Below are 18,436 nucleotides of genomic sequence, written 5' to 3'. Positions count from 1 at the left end.
GGGGGGGGGGGAAGGCATAGGGAAACGGGAACAACACGGAGAATGTGGATATGATGTATGGCCTGATCAATGTCTTTTCAGCCGTCCTCGTCCAGGAGTGGTGTTTCGCGCATGGGCGAGCGCACAAAAGGCAATCATGCATTATTAGGGGATCGAGCTCGCACGGCCACCCCGAAGCACTCCGGGAATTAATCCCAGCAGAGTGCCGGCCCAGCCGGCGGCGGCTATATGTGTCTCTGCGGGTCTACGGGGGGAAACAAAGCCCCCGTTGCCTTGGAGGGGTCTTGTCACAGGCCATTGTGCTGTTGCCGCAGGCGCGTGGCAATCAGATCCGGATCTCTAGCTCTGAACAAGTCGATCCCAAACACCATGCCCAAACCAAACACCTTGCCGTCCCCACCAGTTAGGCGAGGTCCTTTTGGCCCTGCGACGCGCGAGCCTTGTGGGACCCAGCCCTGGGCCGCATCAGGCACACAATGGTGGGCCTGTTTCGGGGACGGGTCGATGTCCCCTCGGGACACGATGCTGTGCTGCTTGATCTAATAGTGTAGATGGGGATGCTCAGTAGTGGTGTGGTCAATGTGTGTGTGTGAGCGGGCCATGGGGCTTTGAAGTGCCGAGGCCAAGGAACAGGGCTCTATGGTACTTCTTGGGTGGCTACACAGCACCCCGTACCATGGAAGTGTGTTGCATCGTTTAAAGGGCCGGGATGGCGATTATAGCGTTGACAGGCGGTGACGTCGCCGACCATTTCTTGAACGATTGATGGAGGGAACGAGTAAGACGGCAGACTAGGCTATTCTTATGTCTTGAACCTAGGGCACATACAGCGGGCCAGGTCAGTCAGTATAAGTATCTCCAACGCTGCTGATAGGGGAAGAGGCCATTGGGCGTGTGTGGCAGATGTTTGGACAACAGAGAGACGTGACAAGAGGGGGCAAGCTGGATTTCCTCCCAAAAACGTGTTTTGTCCTGCGGTTTGCCGTGTCACACGTGAAGGACGAGAAACACGGAGCCTGCGAATCGTGGATGATGAGATGGATCTGCAGAGCGTATCTTGGGCCCGCTGCTGGGTGTGTGTGCGGAAGGGATCCCTGTCACGATGACCCTGCAATGTGTGCCCTACACGTGTAGGTGACAGCTTGTTGATCATGGTTCCTGGGTTGTGGCACGACAGTACACAGACAAACAGATAAAGAAAGGAAGAGGGGGGGGGGGGAAGCTGTCAGGGACTGGACTGACAGGTCGTGCAGCCGAATTGAATGTTGCTAAGACACAGCTCCTGTGAGAAGCTACCTGGTCTGCCCCTGACTGGCATCAGGACTGACATCAGGACTGAAGGGAAGCAAGGTTGTCAGCAACTGATTTATGATTTATGTATTATGGTCGTCAGTAAACGGTTGTGTTGCTATGTTGGACGACTGTTTACTCGGAGTTTCTTTTTTCTTTCTTTCTCCTCTTCTACTCTCCCAGCAAAGGCCATACATGCTCTGCGGCAGCTTCCTGGCGTTTGATTATCTGCAGATCTACGGAGTAGTCTACATAGAGTGCCTCTCGTCCAACGCACCCCACCCACGCACCCCCTGCCCCTTACAGGCAACGGTCTCGGTCAGACAGCTTGGAGCAGCACTTTGGTCGAGCTACTGCGGTGCGACGTGAGCTGGCAAGGCCGAGGAGGACCTGATTCGCGCAGGCGTGTGCTCTTGGTGAGATTCTTGCTGAGGTAGACAGCAGCATTCATTTGGGCTGCATCTGCAGCCGTGTCGCCGTGTCGCCCCCAGGTTCCTTGATCCATCCGCCATCCGCCATCCGCCATCCTTCCGAGTCCTCTCACCACAATCGAGCGGCCCCATTCTCGTCGTCCCGCCCTAGCAACCAAGTCGCCCGCCAGACGCCCGCCGCACACGCAGCACGCAGCAACGCAGAGAACCCACCGCAGCGGCTAAGCAGAGGGGGCCAGCCAAGCCCAACGGGCTCCAAGCTAGAGACCCTGGTTGCGAGCTAGAAGCAGGCGAAGAAGTCGACGCCGTCTGGCTGTCTGGCCGTCCGCGCCTAGCCTCGAGTCTCGACTCGTTCCTCGGCCAATCCCCCCCACCCCCTCCCGACAGAGAGGTCCAGGAACAGGAACAGACGCCCGTGCCCCCGTGTTCGAACGATAAGCACGTGTGCGGAGGAACACAGACCTCAGTCACGGGCTCTCAGGCTCTCAGAGGAGAGGACGCGCAGAGATAGGGGACCTGTTCCTTCGGTGCCACACGCTTGGCGCCATTCAATAATTCGTATTAGCTGTGAGTACCGCGCGCATCCGTACTGTTGTTGTTCTGTCTCCTGCCCTTCTGTTCTTGTGCCCCTCTGCCAATTGACAGGACAGGACATGCCATTGACACAGCACCAGTGCGTTGTGCCGAGACTGCATGCATACTGTGTATACTGCCTGTTGTGTGGAGAGTGGAGAGTGTTCGTGCTGCTGCTGCTGCTGCTGCTGTTTTGGGGTGGCAGGTTGGGCAGCCTAACACCAATTCTTTTGGGACTTTGGGACCTTCTCTCCCCCCTCTAAAAAAAGACCCCACGGACGGAACCTGCCTTGGGCTCTGCTGTCGATCGCCCAAGGTTTCACAGTCCCCATAGTCTTGTTCTCTTTTTTTTTTTTTTTCCACCTTCTTCTAGTTTCTGGGAGATCCATACTGTGATCCCGAATCCCCACCACCAGCACCCAGCACCCAGCACTGCGCCCCATCTTTGATTTTAGTCCCGGCCCCCCCTGCATCCTGCCTCGCCGGCCACCCTGCCAGCCTGCCAGCCTGCCCAAGCAACCGGATGCGCCATCTCCCGTGTCCCGCCCACCACAGCATGCCCTCTGACCTCGCCTCGCACAAAGAACCCGCCCCCTCGGTCAAATGAGCAGGAGCATCCAGCGCCAGCGCTCCATCTCGAGTCTCTCCTCACGACAGGCCGACCGCGACCGCGACCGCGACAGAGACCACGCGAACGGCGGGCTTGGGCTGCTGAGCCCCTACAACTCCAGATCCCCCCTCGCGGGCCTTCCTCACCCGCCTTCGTCTCTAGATGCCACCTCCACAAAGCTCGCCCGGCCGACCTTCCTGCTGGACCGCAAAGGCACCGAGGACATCGCCAAGCTCGACGGCGTGCTCTTCGACGACGTCCCCACCCTCGGCTCCAACTCCTCCCTCCTCTCCAGCCTAGGCGCCGGCTCTCCCTATCCCGCCATCGCCAACTCACCTCCTACCACCTCCCACTACCTCTCCGCCTCCGCCCACGAGCCCCACGCCCAGAGGAGGAGGGCCAACACCGCCAGCGGCCCACTCTCGCCCGTGCCGCCCCCCGACTCCCCCGGACCCCCCGCCGATTCTCCCGCCAGATCCACGAACCGCGCCGTCGCCTTCCCTCCTTCGACCCGCCCACCACCACCCCACGCACGCCGCACCCCCGTGCCCGCCGCCGTCCCCTCCCCGCCTTCCCAGCCGCCCCCGACCACCACCCTGTCGTATCCTCAGTCGAGGTCGCACACCGCCCCCGCCCCGGCCCTGAGCTCGTCCGCGAGCTTCAACAACCTCAGCAGCATGTACGGGCAGCGCCAGGCGTCAGGGGTCGACCCCTCCAGGCCTTTCCAGGTCCCTCCCCCGCCCCCGCCCATGTCGCCGCCCGCGCAGCTGGGAGGCATGAACAGCATCATGACCAACATACCTCCCCCTCCGCCTCGGTACCCCAGCGCCCCGGCTGGCGCAATGTCCCTGCCGGGGCCTCCGGGCGGGCCTCCTCCCAGCGGGCTTCCGCCTCCCCCGGGTCCGCCCCCCGGCAGCGCGACACAATGGCAGGGCACCTGGAATACCACCTACGGGTCCTACATCCCCCCGCCCCCGCCTCAGCAGGCGCCCCGCCCGTACAACCCACAGCCATACAAGAACGTCAACGGCCAGCAGATCGCCATACCCCCGCCCCCGCCCCCCAGCGAGAGCATGCAGATGTCGGCTACTTACATCCCACAGGGTGACACGTACGGGGAGGGCGTTGGCATCCCCGGCCTGGGCATGGACGACATGTCGACGTGGTCCGCCACCTCCCAGAGCTCGTGGCTCGGCAGCCTGGGGAGCCTGGGGACAGCAAACAGCGACACGACCATCTCCACGCCCGTCGATACGTACGGAACCCACAACAGGGGCAACTCGACGACCTCGAATGCCACCACGGCCGGCGGTGCGTCGGGCATCCCACCCGAGCTGGCCTCGCAGTGGCCGCTGGACCGCGTGCTGTCGTGGCTCCAGGCCAACAACTTCAGCAAGGACTGGCTCTCGACCTTTCGCGCCCTGGACCTGCACGGGTCCAGGTTCCTCGAGCTCGGGAGCGGCCACGGCGGCCGTGGCAATTTCGGCATGATGCACCAGCAGGTTTACCCGCGGCTAGCAACAGAGTGCACCAGCAGCGGGACCGGCTGGGATCAGTCGCGCGAGAGGGAGGAGGGCAAGAGGATGCGCCGCCTGATCCGCAGCATTGTAAGGGGCGAGCCACTAACCACGACCGGGGTATCATCCCACGGGAGGACTGGCTCGACGAGTAACACCCCTCTCGTACCCACCAGTGCGGGCCCGGACAGCGGCTCTCCAGACACTCCTATCAAGGCCCCAGGCCCTGGATTCTCAGTTGGACGTAGGTCATCATCACAGCTACGGACGCAGACCATACCCATTCTTTGGAACGGTGTTAGTAACTCAGTCAATTCTTCAGACCCCGGAGGCAACCACAGGAAACTGCTGCTAGGTAGCATCGACGACGAAGGCTCCCGCCGCCACAGCCCGGTCGCTAGTGACTTCGGAGAGGTAGGAACGACCAATAACAACAACGGCAGCAGCAGTGGCAACAACAACAACAGCAATAGCAATAGCAATAACGAGCGCAGCAGCAACCGAGGATACAGCCCCGCGGCGAGCCCGGCGCCGACCCAAGGCCTTTTCTCGTCTTCCACGGCCCCCAATCTCGCTTCCTCACCCGGCGGGAGATTTGGGAGCCACCGAAATCGAAACTCCACCGAGTCGGTCTCGTCAAATGCGGCTATATATGGGTCTGGCGTCCCGCCCGACGCGAGCCAGGCTCTGCGGTCCCAGATGACCGCCGAAATGGCCAAGGACACACGCCGGTATGGCCACGACGGCGGCAATCGGCCCAGTCCGCTCGGCGACAACTCGTCGGCTGGCGACCGGTCCGCTGGCGCGAGCGAGCCACCTGGGTCTGCGAGGGAGACCAAGTCGTTCCTGTCGTTCCTCAACCCCCGCAAGAAGAAGCATCATGACGACCCCGAGTCGCCCACGAGCCCCATGCAGCTCAAGCAGCACTCGCTGGGGAGCAGAGGAAACGCGAGCGAGACATCACTCGACAGGCCGGGCTCGAGCTTCTCCACGGAGCAGCAGAGGCCAGCATCATCGATGAGGTCGAGGCGCATCACCAGGGGCAGGATATTCATCCTCGCCACGCTGGACTATTGGAATTACCGCATGGTGGACGTCTCGGATATGGAATCCGCATCGGATCTTAGACAACTGATATGCGTCAACCTCGGCCTGCCGGACGCGGATGGCGCTGAGTTTTATCTCACCGAACTAGGCAAGTTTGATCACGATGATGCGCTGGACGACAACAGGCTAGTCGCCAAGAAGAAATCGAGGGCGGACGCCGCCGGGTCTCTGAAGATATTCGTCCGGCCTGGAAACATGGGCGGCCTGGGGGTGAATATCGGCCAGCCACAGGATGCGCTCTCGCCGGCCTACTTGCCTGCGGGTGCGAAGATGGACGAGGATACGTACGCGCGCCTGAACGGACAGCGCAGGAGGTCTAGCTCCTCTCCGCCGGCATCCAGGCAGAACACCCTCACCGGAGGTGACAAGGACAAGACGTCAGCGAACGGGCAGAACGACGGGGCGAGTGACAACAAGAGCGACGACGGCGACCTCACGCAGCAGGCGGAAGCATACAAGGCCGAGATGCACAGGAAGCAGCAGGAGTATCTGGCCAAGCGCAAGGCTGCCAAAGAGAGCGGTAACTCACCCTCGGACAATGGTGCAAACACATACAGCGGTATCGTGGGCCGCGTTGTCAACTTTGACGAGCCACGCAACTCGCCGTTTGAAGACAAGAAACCATTCGACAGCGCCTTTGCCCCGCAGAGGCGCGCTCCCGCGGCGCCTCTCGATCCCTCAGCGACCCTCATCAAGGCGAACTCGCTCTCGAAACGCGGCTCGCACCAACGGACGAGCCAAGGGAGCATGGACGGTTTCCCCACCAAGCGACTGAGCACAGGTATTTCCGAGAGCCCAAAGCAGATGGCCGAGAAGAGGAGACCAAACAACGAGCGCCAGGCCCTCGGTGGCATCGGAGCTGCGCTTGCTGGTATCGGCCGCGGCCTCGGCGGCATCGCACACCCCGGCGGTGCCGGAAGGGGCAACTCACCAAACAGGGCGGAAGCGGAAGGTGACAACGAGTTCGCAGGGACCGGATCAGGGGATGAAGCAGGTAAGGATGCTCGATCGAGCATTTCATTGCGTGGATACCACCGTGGTCCGCGACCGCGAACGCCACCGAACCCCGGCTCTCTGACCATGAGCCCGGGGGGTGTGGCGTTTGATGTGCCCGACTACTCACCTGGCGGAACCCGGCTGCCCAGAACATACTCACCCCTTGGGAGACGGAACAGGACGAGGAACAGCACCAGATCTGCTAGGCACCCACTCAGGATTGACATTGAAGCTAAACAACAACAAACAGGAGAAGACGCCAAGTCTCGAAGAAAAGCCTCCGCGGGCGACGTCAGCCCGACAGCAAGGACCGTGTCGGACAAGCCGCCGCAGCTGCCCAAGGTGGTCGTCAAGCCCAGAATCTTCGACGGGGACTCCTCCTCAGACGAGGAAGAGGATAACGACTCGGACGACGACTCGGACGACGGGCTATTTGCGAAACCCCTGGCCGGACGTGGTGCCCCCAGCGCTCCCAGCAAGGGCAAGGAGCTTCTGAAACAGCCTGTGGCGAAAGCGTCGCCTGTTAGCAAGGATGGCACCTTCTGGAATGATGAGGACAGCGACGGGGACGAGGAGGAGGTAGCACGCGAAGCCAGCAATCTCGGCAAGCGGCCGAGCCTGACTGTGAACACCAAGCGCGGTAAGAAGGGGCTGTCGGTATCGTTCACGAGCCCAAAGCTGCCGCCCTCGTCCGGGGGCAAGACACCGGCAGGCGACGATGATGACCACTCATCCAAGGGCTCAAAGAGAACACCTAACACGCCGCACTCCGAGGGCTGGGACTCCAACGACAATGACGTAAAGCTTAGCAGGCGTAAGAGTTTTATGGAGAAGGACACCTCGATCTGGGCAAATCGTCCTCCCACCGACGCGCTGATCAACAACCTCGAGGACTTTTTCCCCAACCTGGACGTGGACCAGCCCGTACTGGAGGAAGGCACCGAGATCCCAGGCGATCTGCCGCCCAGTCCGATAGCCGAGGAGACGGAGGAGCAACCGGGGCAGCAGTCGAAGCCAGTAACATCTTCCAGGATCAGTACTATATACAACGACAGTGACACCCTTGGCAGTGATGAATCCACCCTCAAGGCACTCGAACGGCCGGCTTCGTTTGTCAGCGCGGCACAGAGAAGCACGCGGCGGTCCCAGGGCTTGGGCAGGATGAAGTCCATCAGAGAGGTGGCCCACAAGCGCTACACACAAGGCGCTGGAATGGCGCCGCCGGTGCCGCCGACTCCGAATAGCAGCACGGCAGCCGCCGCGAACAAGAACACGAACCTCATGCGACGCAAGTCGACCAAGATGTTCAATGCCAACATCGTGCAGATCAGGCCGCAGCGGGGGTCCATGATCCTCCCGCAGATCCCACAGGACCACCTGCCCAGCCTGCCACACAACGCCAACAACCAGATCCCCAAGCGACAGACCACGTTCCGATGGTTCAAGGGCCAGCTCATCGGCAAGGGCACGTATGGGCGGGTCTACCTCGGTATGAACGCGACGACGGGTGAATTCCTGGCGGTCAAGGAAGTCGAGGTCAACCCCAAGGCCGCAGGGGGTGACAAGGCCAAGATGAAGGAGCTCGTCGCCGCGCTGGACCAGGAGATCGACACGATGCAGCACCTCGACCACGTGAACATCGTGCAGTACCTTGGATGCGAGAGGAAGGAGACCAGCATTTCCATCTTCCTCGAGTACATTCCCGGTGGCAGCATGGGCAGTTGCGTGAGGAAGCACGGCAAGTTTGAGGAATCCGTCGTGGCAAGCCTGACACGGCAGACGCTGTCAGGCCTGGCCTACCTTCATCGCGAGGGCATCCTCCATCGCGACCTCAAGGCGGACAACATCCTGCTGGACGTCGACGGCACGGCCAAGATCTCGGACTTTGGCATCAGCAAGAAGACGGACAATATCTACGGCAATGACAAGACCAACTCGATGCAGGGCTCCGTCTTCTGGATGGCGCCCGAGGTGATCCGCAGTCAGGGCGAGGGCTACAGCGCAAAGGTGGACATTTGGTCGCTGGGCTGCGTGGTCCTCGAGATGTTTGCCGGGCGCCGGCCGTGGTCCAAGGACGAGGCAGTCGGCGCCATATACAAGATCGCCAACGGAGAGACGCCACCCATTCCCGAAGAGGTCTCTGCGGCGGTGAGCCCGGTGGCGCTGGCCTTCATGTGGGATTGTTTCACGGTGTAAGTCCCCCCTGCCCTCTTCTACTCATTTAGCCCCTGGGACCACTAGTCCCCTTCTTTTTTCTGTGGGGAGTGATCTCCTTTTGCTGACGCTGCGGTGCCATTTTTTTTTTTTCAGAAACCCCGAGGAACGCCCCACAGCCACCAAGCTTCTTGCCGAGCATCCGTTCTGCGTCTTCAGGGATGACTATGACTTCCATCACACCGACTTGTACGCCAAAATCAAGGGGACGTGGAAGACCGCGGAGTAAAGGGGTCGGCATCCGGTGTCCCCTCGCACGCTTCCCGGTGACTGCGCATGCTGAAGACACGCGGAAATCCACGCGTCCCTGCCACTTCTGCATCGTGGAACAGCATCCGCCATCAGAAAAGCAACTTCGAATGGGTCCTTTTCCTCCTTTGCGACAATGACCCGGTCTCGGATGCACGCCAAAAGATGCCACATCTCGCGGCATTGTACATCATCAAACGCGCCCGCGAAGCCGGCTTTCTCTTATAGGAACAGGTCAATGAACCAATGGCTATTTTTGTACACCCCAAGCTGGCGACGGTGTGTTTCCCCCAAGCTTGCTCACGGGCTGAGTGAGCGGAGGGGGTTGGTCAGGGGTTGTTCTTGGATATACTACACTCATATCCATACTCGTACTAACATACATATACTCATACACATTACTCCACACCCATAACTCTCCCCTGACATGCCTTTTCTTTTGGTTTTCTGCACTCGTCGGGGCTTTGGGGCAGCGAGATGGGGACGGCCATGGGGACTGGGAGATTCGGATATAGGCATAGTAGTTTTTTTTTCAGCATTTGCATAGCGTTTCCTTTGATGTTCTCTTTTTTTATGGCAGGGGGGCTGTAATGAGATGGTCGGTCACATCGTTCAGCCACGACTCTTCCCAGTATCTGGGTGTTGGGTTAAGAATGGGGGCGCGGGGTTTGGTCCATTTGTCGGCGCACGCCTGGGCCTAGATGACGACTATCTCCGTCTGCATAATGATTAAACTCGGTAGCGAAATTCAGATCCAAGCGGCTGGAGAGACCATGGACGCTCGACTGCGTGAGGTGTGTTGTCTTTCTACAAGTGCTCGTTGTGACTCCACGGCCAGGGGCTTCCTCCTCAGCGGGACTGTGGGCGGAAGCCGCGCCGGCCGTGTTCGGCTTCCTCCGCGTGCTGGCCCGTTCCTGGCAACATACACACATACACACATGTATTTGGGTTTGTTCCCCGTAATGTGGTTATTTTCGTTCTCGACCTGGAACTTCCCGCGGTGGGCACTCGCGTGCGGTAAAGCTTTCTGTTGCAGGGAGACATGTGAGACAGGTGGAAACGCGACGAACTGCTGAGACAGACCCGCCTGCCAGCGCAATCGGAGTTCCAACAATTGTGAGTCACTTTGGAACGAGATCTTTGTCCGCATGGTATGGGTAGGTCAAGGTTGCCCCCCAGACTGCGCAACAGGCTACGAGCACGTGAAGAGTCAGGCAAACCTGCACGGCTTCGGGAGCCCTTGATGTCTGCAATCTATCTCATCTTGGGCGAGAGAGAAACGGATCCTCTGCTGGCAGAGTGCTGACAGAGTTGAAATTTTTGAGATGTTCATCAAAGTATGCGCCTACCTTTCAGGCACGCGTTAACCAAGATGCTCTATGCCATCCTCATCGAACTCGGCCCATGTGTTCAACCCCGCGCGAGTATAATCCTCATCCGGGCTGCCCGAACATCATGCGATCTAGCTGTGCGTGTCTTCCAACTTCAGACCGCGGGAGAAGGGCGAGAGCACAGTCCGTCCCGGGGGTGCCCTGCTGCGCTCTTTGAAGGCATCGCGGTGATTCCTGCCGATAACATTATCTCTACTGTGGGGAAAGGGGGACAAAAAGAAGAATGGAGAAACAAACAAACGCAAAGAGCACATGTCTCAGCTGGACCGCAGAGACGGAGAAGGCCGTGATGGCCTGCCCCGGTCGGGCTGACCAGACGCGGCCATCCGGAGCTGGGCCGGCAGGCCTTGTCACAATGTATTGCTGAGTCTCTCTTGGAGAAACTCAAAAACCGGGAATTGCCGTTGGACCAGGTACCCTTAATGTGCATGCTTCTCGCTGTGCCCCTGGCCCGCGCAGTACAGCCAAGCAGTACTGTGTATCGAGAAACTTGTTTGGCCACGCTTCGTCGTGGACACGCCTGCTGCATTCCACTTTATCGCATCCAGCCTGCGTGGTAACCATACCATTCGAGTGTGGCCTTTGAGCCCGCTCAGGACATCTAGACCCGGGACATGATCATCATGCCTCTGGCGATGACCGGCTGAAGGCTGAAGCGGTCAGAGAGTATCAAGAAGCCTGCTGCTGCTCCACGGCGTCAACGGGCCATCATTTTGTGGTCATCATGATCCTTGATCGGATCTGTGAGCGCTGGCGTCATTTTCGAACACGCTGGCTCTCTTTGGGGCCATTTGGCTAGAAAGTAGTTTGCGGGCATCGCCGTTCCTGGCCAGCCTCGATCTCTATGCAGTTCAAAGACAGCAAGCAATAAAATGTCCGCAAGGCTCTCACAACCCGTGTCCGGCCTGCAGCCCCTTGTTTGATGTCGGAGCGCCAGGGCAAGATACCCCGTGGACCCTACGAAGGAGATCGGAACGATAGCAACAACAATTGTCGATTCAATCGGGCTCCTGCTGCGCCTGTACTCGGCTATATTTGTGAAGCCCTTGGGGGTTTCGCGCTCGTGGGGCCCACGGGCCCTGGCAGACTAGTGTTTAGCCAGCCTCATCAGGCCAAGCATGTACCGGGCCCACGGGGGAGAGGGGTGGAGAGGCGCGATCTGAGAACCGGGGGGCACGGGACGAACTGAACAAGATCCGAAGCCTCCAGCGTGATGTTCGCCTGCTACACATGCGTACCTGCTGAGAGCGGCATGGCGACGACACGAAGCGCCCGTCACGATGCAATGGGTCCTGGGGCACGTCCTGAACAGTCGGGCCGCGTGCTCGGGCAGGGGGGGCTAGAGCCAAGAGACGGACGGGACAGGTACGCGTGTTGAAGAATGTGACGTAGATGTGGGCGAAGAGTGTGGTGGTTCGAGGTGAGAAGGCGGGTGGGGCCAAAGTCGGCACGCCCGGTCGACGAGTTTTCCGATCTGAAGGCATACTGCTGCCGCTGAGGGGATCGAAGCCGCACCGCACCACCGGGCTCCGGTGATTCTCGGCGGAGACCCACCCGCCATTTCGATCCGCAAGTTTTCACGATGCTGTTTTCGATCGTCGTGTTCCGGAATCAGGCCCAGTGCAAAACGGGTCAAAGAAGCGCGCTGGATTTGAGGGACCGGTGTATGCGTGACGTTATATTTGCGATTTATGGAGAGATACGAGAGAAATGGGACAAGTTTGAGGCCTAGTCTAGAGTAATTCCAGCCGCGTTTCCGAATCACTTTTCACTCGGGCACCGTGTTGTCTGGTCAGGTTCAACACACAGATTGTGCAGGTTTAGCCGGCAAAAAGGGGTCCAGTTACCGACAGAGTGGTCCAATGTAGATTCAGGAGGACAAAAGGAAAGACGGGGACGGATGTTACGTGAGCGCACGTTACGGCGGCTTGCCGCAGGGAACAGTTTGTGACGGAAGGACCACGGGCCACTGGTTTGGTGACAGTTGATTGTCGGCGAGATGGCATGGGGTCAGGGTCGAGGGTCAGGGTCGAGGGTCGAGGTCGAGGGTCGAGGGTCGAGGGCCAGGTCCCAGGCACCTGACCTCGCGTCCGTGACGGTCCACCTAAGTGTGTACCTGATATCGATGGAACAGCCCGAAGCAGCGGTACCGGGCGACCGGGCGACCTGACGGCAAGACGACAGGACGACAGGACGACAGGACTTCCTGTTCTGGGTGCGGCTGCCAGGAGCAGGGTGGTGGGCTGGGGTGGGTCGTCGGGCGACGCAGCTTCCTCATGCCGGAATCGCTGCGATTGGAGGAGGGCGAGATCGCGATGCGTGTGATAGATCGGAAGCTTGGCGGGCAGACAGGCAGAGGGACCTTTGTCTTCTAGAAGCAGAAGCATCGGACTTAGGTCTTAGCGACTAGCGGAAACGCAGGCAGCCAGGCTGCCATGGCCCCACGGGGCTAAGCCTAAAAATGGCTGGTAGCTTTGCGATGCGATATTGACTGCCCGAGCAATATCGGTCCGCGACAGCGTCGTGGCTTGGGAACAAGCAGTACGTGGGGACAGTGTGACCCGTTGTCCCTGGTCATTGTGGTGATTACTGTCGTTGCTGTTCGCAGACAGGCCGTCAGGTGGAATGTGCTGTGATTTGGCAGTAGCACAAGGCGTTAGCACTAGCGAGATTGCAGGGACAGAGGGACTGGCTTGATGTGATGGGCTGTAGTTCGAGGCCGTCCAAGCCGTCTTATAGCCGACACGCCACAGCTGTGGCCGCTGGGCCGTTGGCATCCGGCAGTTGTCAGTCCAAGGGTTTCGTCGGGCAAGAGCAGACGGTAAGCACGTCGGCAGTACAGCCCCAGGACGAGAAACACCAGGGGGAGAAAGTTGCCACGGTGCTTCGTGGACAGCAATTAGTAATGCGCTGATAAGGGTGGCCTGGAAGAGTGGCGAATTTGTTGACATGGCGGACAGGCGACAGGCTGGGGGAGCAGACGAGCAGATTGCCATGTCTGTTGGGATGGGATTCTCCAAAATCCCATCCTCATACCGCGCCAGCCGGCCAGCCGTGCGGCCTGGCTGCCTGGCACAGGAAGTGAGACAGCGATACTGGCAAGTCTTGCAAGTGTCGTGGGTGCCGTGCCGGTGTGCGGGAGACGGGCCAGCCAGTCAGCCAGTGAAGGGGAGCCGTGCCAGACAATGGGTCCAGCCCAGCCAGCCAGCCAGCCCGACACTTTGCCCGAAGCGGACTGGCAGACTGGGTGAATGAGGGTCGTCAAAGAGGCAGAGAGGTTCAGAAGCTGGGGGTCATTAGCTGGCCGGACAGTTTGTTCCGTCAGGTACAAGCACCACAAGCACCGCTCGCACCCGCTCAAGCACTGCTCAAGCACTGCCCAGGCACAGGTCCAGGCACAGGCCCAGCCATCGACGAACCGCCGAGCTGGGACTGGTGGGCCCAAACCGACTGACCGACCCGACAGCCAGCCCCAACTGGCCCGTGCCAGAAGCTCCAGTCAAGAGGGCAGGGACAGCACGGGCGGCCAGGCGGCCAGGCGGCCAGCAGCAACAAAGCTTATTGCTTGTAACTCGCACTCGAGCTTGGGCCAGAAATGCGGGGGGAGGGTCTGCTGCCCAACGAATAATCTGTTGGCCCTCTCCCTCAGGCCCAAGAGTGCAACACCACCATGCCAAAACATAACAATCAATATTCTGGAAAGGGACTGACGCCGGCCTTGGACGTTCAACCCAAGCTCCCCACCGAGACGCCCGAACCCCGACGCGCTCACACACACGCCACCTGCCATAACCTTATACCCGGCTTGTTGGTCTTGGTTGTGGCGGAGCGAGGGGGGTTGGGGGGGTACCACCGATGCTGCCATGTCGTCTCATCTTTCCCCCAGTGTGCTCTGATTATTAAGGGGGGGTGGGAAGAGTGCGCCAGGGTCACGCCAGCCCTATTACAGGCAGGAGATCGTGGGCGTGGGCTCGGGCTCGGGCCTGTACGTCGTCTGTACTTTCAAAGGCTGAAAGAAGACGGGCCTGACAGATACCTGGGCTGCTGGGCTGCTGGGCTGCTGGGCCGGGAATTGTGGGAGTAGGCCTATGGCCTATGGCCTATCGCAGGGCCCCTGCAAATCGAGATCGATCTGCACAACCTCCCAACCGCCGCATCGGACCAGGATCGACAAAACCCAAGATCGAAAACACCACAGCTCTGCACCTTGCCGCCTGCACTATGCACCCTGCACTCTGTGCTGTGAAGTGAACCTTGTGGACGGCAGGGTTGGTGCACAAGGTTCTGAAGGTGCAGTACAGCACACACATGGACTGTACTCCGTACATGCATGGCCGTGTTGGGAGATGCTGAAGATGGCCGGTCTGGGCCTGGACCCCTGGGGCAGCAGCCATGAGATGGATGATATGCTTTACAGATAGTATGTACTCCGTTGTACTGCCTGTGTCTTCCCCCAGGCTTGATCCTCCCCAGGCAAGCCAGGCTTGCACAGCATTGTCAGCATGTGCGGGCGTACTACGGGCGTGGTGCCTTATCGGATCTTGCTTCTGTGACCCAGATGCCAGACAGCGTGGTATACTTTCCCGATGTGGTTAGTACTTGCTTCGAACCCCCCCAAACCCCCCCACAGCAAAGGCCGAAAGGACAAGAGCGAGGAGCAGAAGGCGCGAGAGGATCCCTGCAAGGCAACGCTAACAGCCCAACACTAACAGCAGGCGCTCGGGTGAATGGTCAGTGGGCCCAGCGGGCCAGTGGGCCCATGGGCGTGCAGGGGCAGCTCGGGCTGGTAGGGAAACCGCAGCAACGAGGGGGACGGGAGTCAGTTCCCCCGCGCCCATGCTGCCCTTTCTGGACCGTGGGTAGCGTGTGCGGGCAGGCGGGCTGGGCGGGCGGGCGGGCTTGGGGTATTGGCGAGGTGCGGGCTGCTGGTGCCCAGAGAGAGGCAGAGAGGCAGTAGAGGCAGCAGAGACGTGTGTCGTATTATGGCATTGGCTGGCACTGGCTGGCACTGGCTGGCACTGGCTGGCACTGGCTGGTACTGGCTGGCATTGGCAATTGGCCTACCCAGGCAATTGGCCTACCCATTCGCTAGCTCAACTGCCAGGCCGGTGCCCGTCCTGCTCCTTCTCCTCACTGTCGCCTTAGTCGCCTCCTCCTCCATCCATCCTGCTCCCCAGTTATACAATCTCGCCCAGTTGCGCCTGCGCGGCCAAATCCGCTTACCTCGACCTTCTTGTTCTTTAAACCACCTCCAACCCGCCACCACATCCTGTTTTCAGTTTATTCCTGCCGGTGCCAAGTGGCCAGGTCCAGGATCAACTAACTCATCGTGTACACGAATCTGGGCATATAGCACGCAATATTCATATCCGTCAGAGCTGTACCATTCGCATGCGAATTCGCCGCCATACAACAACACCAAGAACAAAAACAACAAAAACCAACAACTCACCACCTCTTATCTCTTCAACAGCATTTCGATCCGGCCATCATCGCATCTCATCGCTGCCTCCGTCCCTCGCCTGATATTGCTCCCTAGGAAACCTCAACATGCCTCCCAAGGGCTCCCGATTGTCCACCGGGAGTGCCGGCCCCAACGCCGGCGTCCCCAGGCAGGTGTGTACTGAACTCGTCTCCGAGCTCGACGCCCATTCATGCGCCATCATCTGATTGTCTTTCTAGAGCGAGAGAACAGCCTCGGAGAACAAGGAGAGGGCATACATTGCCGCATCCAGGAGGGGCGACCGCAGCCTCGAGGCCCGCGTCCAGTCCGCCTACGCTGCTTCCGAGATCCACAAGCAGCGCACCGGCAAGGCCCTCAAGGTTTCCGAGCAGATCGTCCTCAACGAGGAGATGTACGAGGAGGAGGACGACCTGCCCGCCAGGTACTCGGCCCTGCTCAACAACAACGATATCCTCGCCAGCATGCCCCGCTTCCAGGCCTATGCCATCGCAACCCTGGGCACCCGAGCCGCCGCCTACGACAGGTTTCCCAACCTCCAGCGGGACCTCCAAAGGGAGGCCGACGTCAACGCCCAGTTTGCCGAGTTCTTCGGACCCCGTGGCTTTTCCACCCGCCCGGCCGCCGCCTTCCAGACCCACGCTCCTGGCGCCCAACAGGCCCAGTCTTCGCCACAGATGACCGCCGCTCCCTTCTCGCCCACAACCCCCTCCCACCAGCCTGCATTCCACTACCCAAGCCCTCAGAACGCGCTCGGGAGCCCCGTGGACAGCCATATCGGCAGCCCAGCCACCGCCAACCCCATGGCCTCCTCCAGCAGCGCCTTCCCGTCCCCCAGCTTGCACATGTCTATGCACCAGAGGAGCATGTCCATGGGCCAGATGGACGCCCTGCAGATCAACACGAACCCCCAATCGAGGGCATCCAGCATCTCACCCGTCATTGCGCCCCAGTCCGCCCAGGTGGCCGGGCAGCGCCGAAGCTTCGGAGAGGCCTTCCCTGAGACACAGTCGCCGGCTGCTTTCCGCCACGTCTCAGGCATGCCATCCCCAGGAATGCCAGCCCCGATGGGAACTCACCACCAGCAAAACATCCAGCGCCGCAAGTCTTCGCAGACAGTACCAATGTCCCCTGGCTCGCTCCAGCCGACCTACGGGTTAGGATTCACCAGTGAACTGCCCGCTAACCTGCGCGGCATGTTCCCCCAGGATACCGACTTCGCCGGGTTCTTCGCCGGCGGCCAAGCCTCAAACGCCACCCAGGCTCCCTTCCAACTTCAGCAGCACGGAGATCTGCTAGAGCTGCGCGCAAGGAGGCAGTCCCGCGGTCGGAACACCCAGCAGAGCCCAGTGTCCAAGAAGGAGTCCCCAGTAGCAGCAAAGAGCGACCACGGGTCAAAGCCAAACGCCAAGGCACAGGGTGCAGCAGACAAGCCTCTGGTGAAGAACGAGGACGCGGGAGATGACCAGCCATCCTTCGGGAGTGACCCACTACACCTCTACACCGGCAGCCAGCCGCTTGAGGCTGTCAAGCTCGAGACAGGTCTTTCGGATGACGCGGTAACACAGATATCCTCGGATAGTCTCGAAGGCAACAGCTTGGATGCCAATGACTTCCAACAGTTTTATGCCACGGATGACTTCACTACGGACTTCTTCAACACCACATCTACTTACGACCAGTTTGACTTTGACTCATACCTTCAGCTCCCCGCATCGCAGCCGGAAGATTCGACCTGAGCAACAGCAACACCACTCCCGGAACGAAAGCCTCAAAAGCAAAGCAAAACCAAAATGTAACAGAAAAAAGGGTCACAAGCAACAGGACCAAGAGGCATTCCTTTCTTCAATTTGCTTTGTGGAGTTTGGAAACTGTGCTTCGAAGATACCCTCGGGCTTTTCCAGTTGCGCCCATCGGCACATGCAGTCTTCCGGCCTGGACCCGGCCTGGACCTCGCGTGAGGTGTGGCCTTGTACTCTTATTTTGGGCCTCAAGTCGACATCCGGTGTCATGTGGACCCGAGAACCGATGAGGACTTACGAAACCTACGACATTTGTGTAATCAACTTTTTGTTTGAGGCGCTCCGCGCTCCCGGCGAACTGTTTCATCTCGAATCATCCCGAACTGGTAGCGAAGAAAACAGCATTCGAACCTTTTAGGGCATTCGAAAAAAGGGATGGCGTTTTTTTATGATGTATGGGCATATAGCATTCGAACCTTTCAGGGTGGTCGAAAAAGCATAGCATTTGTGATGCGTGGCAGGCATACAGCATTCGAGCCTATCAGGGCATTCAAACATGGCGTCTTTTGATTATATTGGATAGGACATTTTCGGGCAGCGTCCCTTTTGACGAGGAGAAAAGTCAGGCATTACCGGTGTTGGGAAGTTATTTGTCAAAATGTGTTGAGCTATTTTTCAACATAATCATCACAAGTTCACCCCTGGGCGGCAGGACAGGGAGAGTCCACGGCCGCGGGGAAAATTGGTGCGATACCAACGCCTCCCTCACTTCCGATCAATCAAAACAACATTCTTTTTAAACAGAATTTTAGTAGTATGCGTCCGCGTGCATATACAAGCAATGCCGTAAACGTG

The 18,436-nt window shown here is 59.5% G+C and overlaps 2 protein-coding genes across 2 annotated transcripts; both read left to right on the top strand.

The window, feature by feature from the left end:
- Nucleotides 1-1,604: 1,604 nt before the first annotated feature.
- Nucleotides 1,605-9,759, top strand: KVR01_012476 (uncharacterized protein). Its single transcript, XM_044793242.1, has 5 exons — nt 1,605-2,288; nt 2,396-4,665; nt 4,744-6,522; nt 6,775-8,716; nt 8,835-9,759. Exons 2-5 carry the CDS (start codon nt 2,898-2,900, stop codon nt 8,965-8,967), a joined length of 5,622 nt encoding a protein of 1,873 aa, XP_044638664.1. The 5' UTR covers nt 1,605-2,288; nt 2,396-2,897; the 3' UTR covers nt 8,968-9,759.
- Nucleotides 9,760-15,361: 5,602 nt separating this feature from the next.
- Nucleotides 15,362-18,382, top strand: KVR01_012325 (uncharacterized protein). The gene is made up of 2 exons (XM_044783909.1): nt 15,362-15,994; nt 16,061-18,382. The coding sequence occupies exons 1-2, from the start codon at nt 15,929-15,931 to the stop codon at nt 17,576-17,578; spliced, it is 1,584 nt and encodes a 527-aa protein (XP_044638513.1). The 5' UTR covers nt 15,362-15,928; the 3' UTR covers nt 17,579-18,382.
- Nucleotides 18,383-18,436: the final 54 nt, after the last annotated feature.

This window comes from Diaporthe batatas, assembly GCF_019321695.1.
Source record: "Diaporthe batatas strain CRI 302-4 chromosome Unknown Contig00019, whole genome shotgun sequence".
NCBI lineage: Eukaryota > Fungi > Ascomycota > Sordariomycetes > Diaporthales > Diaporthaceae > Diaporthe > Diaporthe batatas.
Note: the sequence above shows the minus strand (reverse complement) of the source record. Positions and strands in the feature narration are given on the sequence as shown.